This window comes from Abrus precatorius, unplaced genomic scaffold, assembly GCF_003935025.1.
Source record: "Abrus precatorius isolate BTA unplaced genomic scaffold, Abrus_2018 Scaffold6, whole genome shotgun sequence".
Taxonomy (NCBI): domain Eukaryota; kingdom Viridiplantae; phylum Streptophyta; class Magnoliopsida; order Fabales; family Fabaceae; genus Abrus; species Abrus precatorius.
Window position 1 is genome coordinate 17,530,877 of NW_020874406.1, and position 9,864 is coordinate 17,540,740.

General features: G+C 31.5%; 2 protein-coding genes across 2 annotated transcripts; one reads left to right on the forward strand and one right to left on the reverse strand.

Annotated features, from left to right (window-relative positions):
• The first annotated feature begins 4,418 nt into the window (after positions 1–4,418).
• Positions 4,419–8,240, forward strand: LOC113869150 (glutaredoxin-C3). The gene is made up of 4 exons (XM_027505327.1): positions 4,419–4,718; positions 4,824–4,897; positions 4,990–5,088; positions 5,178–8,240. The coding sequence occupies exons 1-4, from the start codon at positions 4,543–4,545 to the stop codon at positions 5,231–5,233; spliced, it is 405 nt and encodes a 134-aa protein (XP_027361128.1). The 5' UTR covers positions 4,419–4,542; the 3' UTR covers positions 5,234–8,240.
• On the reverse strand, positions 6,200–9,514 carry LOC113869149 (probable methyltransferase PMT27). Its single transcript, XM_027505326.1, has 9 exons — positions 8,801–9,514; positions 8,339–8,716; positions 8,089–8,238; positions 7,658–7,928; positions 7,429–7,539; positions 7,169–7,343; positions 6,788–7,054; positions 6,503–6,709; positions 6,200–6,407 (listed from the first exon to the last, which is right to left on the reverse strand). Exons 1-9 carry the CDS (start codon positions 9,512–9,514, stop codon positions 6,200–6,202), a joined length of 2,481 nt encoding a protein of 826 aa, XP_027361127.1.
• Between the last annotated feature and the right edge of the window lie 350 nt (positions 9,515–9,864).

Genomic DNA, 9,864 nt, shown 5'->3' on the forward strand with positions numbered 1-9,864 from the left:
AAATCAATTGAGAGAGATGGATATATATATATAGTTGACATAAATAGAAAAGAGCGTGAGTGAAAAATAAATATAAATATTATTTAGATAATGATACTGAGAGTTAAGTCTCTGTTTATTTTATTATTAGAAAACTAATTATCTTTTATAAACTTGTATGTTTTGAAATATTGTTAATTTTAGTTCTTAAAGTTAAATATAAAGAATAAATAATTATATTTTAAAAACAATTATTTATTATATTTTTATGATCTTAATGTAACAAATATATTTTTTAATAAAAATATAATATTTTAAATGTTTAAATCCAATTATTAAGATTAAAATTAACAATATTTTATATTTTAATACAAATTTAAAAAATATCAATTTTAATATACATTTTAGTTATATTTTATGGTTTAAAATTAAGCTCACTTAAAAAACAAAAACAAAAAATTGAGCTCACTTAACTTGAGTTATGACCGATTAATGATTGGATGGTTTATATTGTCAGTTTTAATTGTAATTGTCAACGTGAAGAAAAAAATAGGGTTAATTTACCCGAACATCCATCTATTAAAGAATTATATTATTTATATAATATTTTTATCTCTCTGCTCTCTTATTATATGAACTATTTTATGTTATATTTCGCTCTCTTTCTGTATCTTTCAATGCATAAAACAACGCGCAAAAATAATTTCTTTCATTTAAAGTAAGTTTTGAATTGACTGTTTAATATCAACAATTTGATATAATTTTTTATTAAGTAAGATATAATATTTAAAAAATTGAAAAATATAAATTTTATTAAATATAATTAATAGATCTTGTATCCAATCGTGATAAATATAAAAAGACATATTCTTATGGATTTAATGCTACGATATCTTGTTACTTAACATGTTGCAAATTCAATTCGTTGGTCTGTTTAACGTTTTTTTAACAATAAAAATATTGTACGGTAAAAGATCAAGTGTATGAAACGTATATATTATGATTTATTAGTTCACTTTTGTATTTACTCACCATTACTTTTCGTCTGAAATTAAAATGTTTGAGAAAAGTTAATGTTCAAAAATTTACAGATTAAATTTTTAAAACAGTTGTTTCAAAAATCTTGATTTTTTTCAGATAAAATAATTTAAATACATAATTTAAATACACATTAATTATTACATTATTGTGTTATATGTTTAAATTCATTACTTTCATGGATGTTTTCTTTAATTGTCCTTCTTCGTAACTATGTCGTAAGAATATACTAGTTATTGAAACAACTTTTTAGATTAAGGACATTTTTTACGGGGATATAAACAATTATAAATACGTACATGTAATATAACGTTGTTAAAAATTAAGCTTAATTGTAATTTTGGATTTTTAGATAGGATTGAATATAATTTTAGTCTTTCAGTTTTTTAGTCAATTAATTTTTTTATTTCAACGTTAAGTAAATTTAGTATTGTTTTTTATTTTATATTACAAAAAAAAAAAATATTATTTTTTACTCAAATATTTTATGATGAATTTGAAACATGAAATATTTTAAATTAAAAATTGATATAATTTTATAGAGTAAAATTATAGGATTTTTTTTATAGACAAAATTATAGGAATTGAAGTTGTGTAAAAATAAAATATTGAGTAAAAATAAAAATACAACAGTTTGAGGAAGGAGAATCGATTGTAATAAAACTAAATTTATTTAGTTAAAAAAATTAAGAGATAAAAGATGTGCACAATCCAAATAAAACGAATCAAAGTGTGACTAAGCATAAATATTAAAAGAAATATTTATTTATTAAATGAGCGTTAATAGGTATAAATAAATTTATGCGTGACAGTAAAGAATTAGTATTGTACTGTTTCTAATTAACAACAACAAGAGGAAATGTTGGAGAAATTAAATAAAAGGTTGAATAAGAGCCATATTAACTACTTCTGATGTTTGCTAATGCAAACCTAGTTCGCAACGTTTCTCATGTATTTTTACGTTTAAGCGAGATAAAAACACAACTTTTGTTTTGACATAGTTTAAAATAAAAAATAGTTTAAAATAAAAAATTATCAAATAAAAAATCATAAAAAAATAAAACCAAAAAATTAACATAGTGGTACAAAATTTCATACTTGGTAGTCTTTACTTTAAAACAAAAATTATGAAAAATTAAAAATTATTTATTATGAGAGTATAAACATTTACTATACTTTAAGGTATTAAAAATATTATATTAAAAAATATAACGTGTAATATTATTAATATACTTTGTTGTATTTTCTATTAAAAAAGTCATTTGTTAATTTTTTTTAAAATTATTATCCTCAGGGTAAATATTAATAAAACGTTTTCTTACTAGTGCGGTAGGTCACCTCTGAGTCAATTAACACTGCGCGTTAGCATTCAATTGAGGCCCACTAGGGCTCCTACGCGGTTTCCTCTTCAACGTAAACTCCCTGAGCTTACATCCATTATAAGCAAATCAAACCTATATAATATCTTCTTACAATATTTTATTTATCTTTTTAATGTTTATAAAAAAATGTCTTTTATTAATTATCATGTTAACTTTTTTATTCAATAAAAAATTAAGAACTTGTTTGTTTTCTATTTTTAAAAATAAATTTTTAAATAAAAAATTTATTTGTTGACATAACTTTTATTTTTATTTTTTAAAAAAATTTCAAATTATTTAAAAATATAATTTTTAAAACTAAAAAAAATTAAACAAGCCCTAGATATCTTTTGTATTTCTAAAATATTAAATTTATTTATTTTATTTAATATTTTTATTTGCAAAATACCAAGAAAATAAATAAATAAATTATAAAAAAAATACAATTGCGCTATAAAAATCTTCTCTACCAATTACAACCTGGACAGGTGGTTTACCATTTTTTTCCCCTTTTGGTCGACATAATACTTTTAAAGTTTTAGACTTTTGTACGTAAATTTAAATATGAAAAAATTGATTTTATAAAAATAATTTTATTTGAAAGTATTATTAAAATAATCTATTTTATAGAATTTAAAAAAAAAATATCGAAAGTTTTAATATAAAATATTAACTCGACTGAACATAAAGCTATAGTTTATTAAAATAGTTTAAATGTAAATTTAGTGATAAAATCCATTTTAATTCTAATCAATTAAATATGCTAACATAATAATTAAAATACGTTTACATTCATTTAACAAAATTATGGAAATAAAAATATGTTTCCAAACACGTTTTCTAGACCAAAAATGAAAATATTTCATGTGAAACTTGTTGGGCATTCATCAAGACTTTCTAGACCAAAAAAACGACGCCAAGGTCGTGAACAAGGCTCTTGAACATTGGTGCTTAACAATGAATTCCATTGGAACAATATATGAACCCTTTAAGAAATATGAGGCATATTACCATTCTTTTTTATTTATTTGCTAAAAATATAGTGGACATATAACACATATTAATATTCTAGTATGCCTATTTTCATACTCCACTGTTGAAATTTTTTATGATATTTTCCAATTAGTATTAGGGATTAGCTTCGAATTTCCTTAACTTGACTTTAATATGTTTTAGAAAAAGATATCATTTTTTTTTTTAATTTTCCACGAATGATTTAAAAATATTTATCTATGCAATTTGATGAGTAAACTGACTCAAAAGTCAATTATTTTTAAGTACGGTTTCAGAAATGAAGTCTCAATGTATTTAACGCTAACCACAAGTATACGCAACTATCCCTAAAAATATTAACAATGAATCCAATGAATATTTTCTTCCACCTAGTATTTTTGTGTCGAATCAGTTTTGGTTTATCATTAACTTCTTCAAATAATTTGCTTTTCAAAGATACAATTGGTTACATATCTTTTATTAAGTTTATTTAAATTATTGGCTTTTAGAAGAAAAAAAAACCGTAAAATCTTTTATTTAAAACTTTCATTGTGATAAACAAATTACTAAACTTATATTTTAAACATTAAAATAATATTAAAGCCTAAACTTAAACATTAAAATTAAAAGAGTGATAATTAAAATACTAAATAATTTATATTTTTAAGTGAGAAATTAATGATTAAATTTTGAAAGATTAATGTTTAAATTCTGCGTGCCTTATTCTAAAATAAAATAGCCCTTACAATTGTCGATGAAAAATTACCACCATAATTTTCTGGAAAAAAAAAAAAAAAAAACACCATAAATTTAGATTGGAAATTTTGGCCGACGATATGATGAACAATTTTTCAGTTACATTAAAGTGGAGAAATAAAGGAAATTTCAACATTAATGGTATTTTAAGTATTTAAAGGTAAAAAAATTTTAAATTAAAATATTAATTATATTTTTAATATAATAGTAAATTTACAACTTAAAATTAATCCTAAATACTAATGTTAAGATTTAATAGATAAAAATGAAAAAAAAAAAATGCACCATGGACTACGGGTTCAAGTTCCGTTATACGACTTTCTCGAAATGACTTGATGGCCATGTAAGAATATTGAACGCGGGGAAACGCGGAAATTTGTTGAGGAATAACTCAACGAGGAGAAAGAGAAAGAGAATGATGATGAGATCACGGTGGAGTATAGTGGTGACGGTAACGTTAGTTGTTTTGCTGTTTTTGAGTGGTAAAGGGAATGGACCATTGTCAGTGGAAGCCTCTAATTCGGTTTCTGCTTTCGTTCAAAACGTCATCTACTCCAACCGAATCGCCGTCTTCTCCAAATCCTATTGCCCGTCCGTCCCTTCTAAACCCATTCCTTCGTTTAATCTAACCTTTAACATCCTCCATGTATTAGGGTTTTGCTATTAACTGCTTTTCTATTTCGTGTTTGTTTGTAGGTATTGTTTGCGCGCCAAACGCATGCTTGCTGAACTGAATGAGCAACCGTTTGTGGTGGAGCTCGATTTACGAGGTTTTCAATTTCATATTCATCATCCCTATCCAACTTTGGTTTCATTCTTCAAATTTATCACGTGACTCATTTTTTTCCCTTTCCCCCTGTAGATGATGGATATCAAATTCAGAGTGTTCTTCTGGATTTGATAGGTAGAAAGACAGTGCCACAAGTGTTTGTGAATGGGAAGCATATTGGTGGATCAGATGGTTAGTTATTTGTTCTTATTCTCTATATTTTTTATTCCGTATTACGTTAGTTCTATTCACCTACTAGTCTTGCTGTTTTTGCAATTCAGATCTCAGAGCTGCTGTTAAGAGTGGTGAATTGCAGAAACTTCTAAGTGCTAGTTGATGATGTACTATCTACTAGAGATTTATGAGCACAACCATCTACTATTCTCTGGATATTTAGGCGACAGCGTGCATTCTTTATAGAAATTGCATGTCATTCAACTCCGGATCCGCTAGGATTCACATAGAAAATTGGGAGTATTGATTTTCTTTTGTTTAACTGTTGATTAATTGTCATTTTCAATGTGCTGGTTCGTGTCTTACGAATTTTAGAGTGAAAAGAAAAAATGCACTAAGAATCTCTCGACATATCAATTTTATCCCCATTTAATACTATTGAACTTGATCTAACTACCAACATTTATTTTTGTTAGTTTTAATTTGGATTCTTACCGTCGGGCAAGTAAGAAAATAACAATAAATACTTGCAAAATGACTTATAATAAGAATTACTAAAACTTTTTAGATAGAGGAGAGGGAATATAATTTTATACCCCCACTACCACAGTATGTTAGTTTAGTTAATATTTCTCTCTGCTTATTGTTTTGCTGAATCAATCTCAAATCATGGCCTGATGACATCATGAAGTCAGGCATATTGTTTTCGATCACCAGGAAAACTAGAGGGCTTTGAATGAACCAAGATCGAAATGCCCTGTCTTACACTCCTATGAACTGCTATTCAACCGAATAGTTCTGTTTTGAATAATTTAATGAAGTTGGAATTTACTACTTCTGAATGTAAGCACCGAACAGAATAACAAGACAGGTTATATTGACAACTAAAAATCTATATCTGCTGGTAAGGGTATCATCTATGACAGGTTCCGTCGTATGTGATATGTATCTCGGGGCAATTAATATGAAAACTGAGATACACATGGAATTAAAATCAATAAAATAACAGGGTAACGTTTTTTCCGGACAACTGTTGTGCCATAGGTGAATGAGAGGGCAGATACACGTTACTGCCACTGCACAGTTTTGTCTGAAAATAAACCACTATGTTGTACTGTTGAGTTCACTATCAGGACGAAGCTACTGAGTCAGGCCTCCAATTGCCTCTCTTTGCACATAGCATACCCTCTTCTTTTTTGTTGAAGATTATTTCCCAATGTATAGATTTTAACAAAGCTTCCACTTCGCTGAGGGTGCTAGATTCATCACGGACAATCAATTTACCTCCCGGTCTGATTATTCTATCCACCTCTGCCATAACAACAAGAAGTTTGCACCTGAGGAGCCAAACAACAAAACTGGATCAACATGATGCAAGAGCAATATCTCTAGTATGGGTGTACGGGTGAAAAATGTTGAAGGATCACACTACTTCCATCCATACCTTTCTTTTAGCTTTGAGAAAAGATTATCTGCATGGAGTAGATCATAAGTTCGAGGATATGTGCTGAAGGATTCACACCAATCATGGTATATCCCAAAAAGACCCCTCTCATAGATGATGGGAAGTGTGTCCGGAGCATCTATGTTCACCACATTGAATACCCAAACAGGAAGATCCCTCAGAGCTGCTGCAAATCTGCACTCACGTGACTAAGACTGAGTATCACATATTAAAAAAAATGTATAGTAGTTGTAGCCAAAGTTGAATCAATACCCCCCATAAACAGCTCGCATGTCCATGACATTTCTCACGTTAGACCAAGTTATACCAATGTTGGTCAACTCGTCCACAACGTTTTTCCAACGTTCATTGTCTGCTGCAAAATCTTGAGGAGCTGCTTTTCCATAGATCCCAATCTGCGACTTGTTTAACCAATACGGGGCTTTCTGTAGTCGACGAGGCCAAGCTGCAGGCCATATGGCTCCTCTCTCAGCCTTGTTTACCGGCACCCTGTGTATGCATGATTGCAGAGGTACATACCTGAAATATAATATATTTGGCCAATGGAAATTAGAAGTGTTGTTACGTATTTTACTGCTCAAATCAATTACACAAAACATGTCAAAACGCCATGTTCCAGTAATAGAGATTTACCAGGCAGCATTCGGATCATCGTCATCCTGACACATTGGAGGCTGATTTTGCTCCCTTTGCTCGTAGCATTCATTTGAAGTGGGCTTGCGGTAAATGGCGGCACCAGCATGATTCAGTTCATCCTTGCTGATAGTCACAAGCTCCCAACAAATTGCCTTCGTTAGGGAGGTCATTTCTTGAAGAAAATTACAAAATGTCAGTGGCTTTAAAATTGCTGAGTTATTATCATCTCAATTACAATGATTTGATATGTTACCTACCCTTCCATATCTGGACATCTTCTTCAAGCTTCTGGTACACAGGAGTAGCCGACCAAACAAAATAACCACCTGGTCGCAAAACCCGATTCAATTCCAAAAGCAACATGCCACCTAGAAAAAAGTTTCACATCTCTCAGCAATGACCATGATTAATGCAAAACTGAGCCGTTATGAACAATCAATATGACGTGACAAATCCAAGTTCCAGAAAAGTGTTAGTAAGACCAACCATCCACATGCCAAGGTACTCGACAACGTGCACAATGTATGAGATCAAAGACGCGACTGGGGAATGGCAGCCTTTGAGAGCCCATAACAGCAGATATGGCAGGAATCCCTCTCTCAAGGGCAAATTGCACTTGTGCTTCATGTTCATCTTTGGGTGCAAAAGACATTGCAATAACATCTCTTTCAAAAAGGAAACCTCCAAAACTGCCAACCCCACACCCAACATCCAAGATCACCCGGGTGTGCTTTCCCCATGCAATACTAGGTTCAGCCTGCACGATTGAAATTATAAAAAAACTTAGTACAAGTTAAGATTATCAGTATGAATTTCAGATTCTAGCCTATGTATGAATCCCAAATGCTTAAATAATGTTGTTGCTGGGTGTTAAGTTTTAACAAATGGAATATGTAAGAAATTATAGACGCGATCACCTGTTGAACAAAATCAATATAGTGAAGAGCTCCGTGAATGAACTGGGTGCCACCTCCAGGGAATGTCAAGAACTCACCACTGACCTTCACCCAGTTCTGGTGTCCCTTCACCTGTGCCAGCTTCGTGTGTGGTACGTTGTGGTACCATATCTGTTTTGAAACACAAAAAGTAAAAATAAATAAATAAATATTCGAAGATTTATAAAAGGCCCTATTAAATGTGTTAGATGTATCTTTGAATCAAAATCACCTTATCTCTACTGCCAGGCCACTCGACGGGTGTTTTGTAACCTGTGGGAATTGGCACTAGGCAAGTAGGTCCTTCCTCAGGACAATGCCTTTCCCTGTGTTCATAGTGTTTTGTGCTACGTAACTGTTTCAAAGCCTTTTCATTGTCCAAACATGGTATATAATCAGCACCTGCAGTGACATTACAGAGATACCAGGTGAAATCTTGTAGCTTCCCATCGCTGCCTGATTCATCCTTCTGTCTCTTGTTTTCCTTCTGTGACTGAGCTGCTTGTGTTGACCACTTGCCACCTTTCTTGTCTGCTTTTGGCTTCTGTGTTTCTCCACCCTCATCTTGTACCTTGAGGTTTTCGTTTTTCTCTGACCCTTTCTGAGAGAGCTGAGCGCTTTCTCCCTTTAAAGCTACCTCGGAATCCTGTTGTGATGCATCTGGCTGGTCTTGTTGCTCTTCATTTGATATTACCTTTTCATCTTTCTTTGTGATCGCAACATCGCCCTTGTCTTCTCTCAATTGTTCTTTGTTTGCTTCATCTTCGTCAGTTTTAGACACTTGAGTGTCAAAACTTTGAACTTCTTGTTGTTGGCCCGCGCTTTGTTCTTGATTTTCAGTTGCATTTCCATCCTGAGATTCGGTGGCATTCTCTTCTTCATCCTTTTTGTTTCCATCAGAAGAAGCTTCAGTGCTACTTTGTTGAGCTTTCTCAGACTCAACAATTTTCACATCACTATCTGAACCTGCTTCGTGTATCACGGAGGCCTGTTCTTTTTGAGTTAACGAGCTTTCCTCTGATAACTGTGATTCACTGCTGGCACTTTGCTGCTTTTGTGGATCATTGTCGGGATTTTTATCATCAGATTTAATGGCATCATCTGGAAGATGACCAGGATTGTCTCCAAAAACAGCAGCAGGAGTGTCCTTTTGGACTTCTTCGATTTTGGTTGTGGTTTCATGGGAATCTTCGGAGGAAGGGAGATCATCATTGGTGGTCGTTGAGGTATCAATGGCCATTCGGGTTGCGGTGTCTTCATCATTGTTTGTTTGAGGTGATACTACAGAGTTGGAATTTAGCATCCATACACCGAAAACACATAGTGCAATAAATACTAATATAGTCAAGGTTGGTACGTAAGACGGTGATGATGACCTTCTATTGTTACGTGACTTAAACAGTGCCATAAGAATGTGGTGTGCTTGTGTTCAGAGGGGAATTAAGATGGCTCCAAATTGTTAAAGAAGATTAAGAAAGTGAGACTGCATAGCGGGAGAGAGATAGATTGAAAGTGAAGTTTGCAGAAGAAGATGTGCTAGTGAAAATGTTGAGAAAAGGTAGGAAATACTCTAATTCGAAGATGGAATGTATGGATGATCCTAAAGAGTAGGAGTAGGGAATTTGTTAAGACAGTTTGGTTTCTATGTTAGGAATTTGACAACACAAGGAATTGACGTGAGGCTTTAGTCTCTTAATCATGGGTGGGATACTGTGAGGTGTAAATGGCCACATTTCAACCATGCGTCTAGCCTTTGTT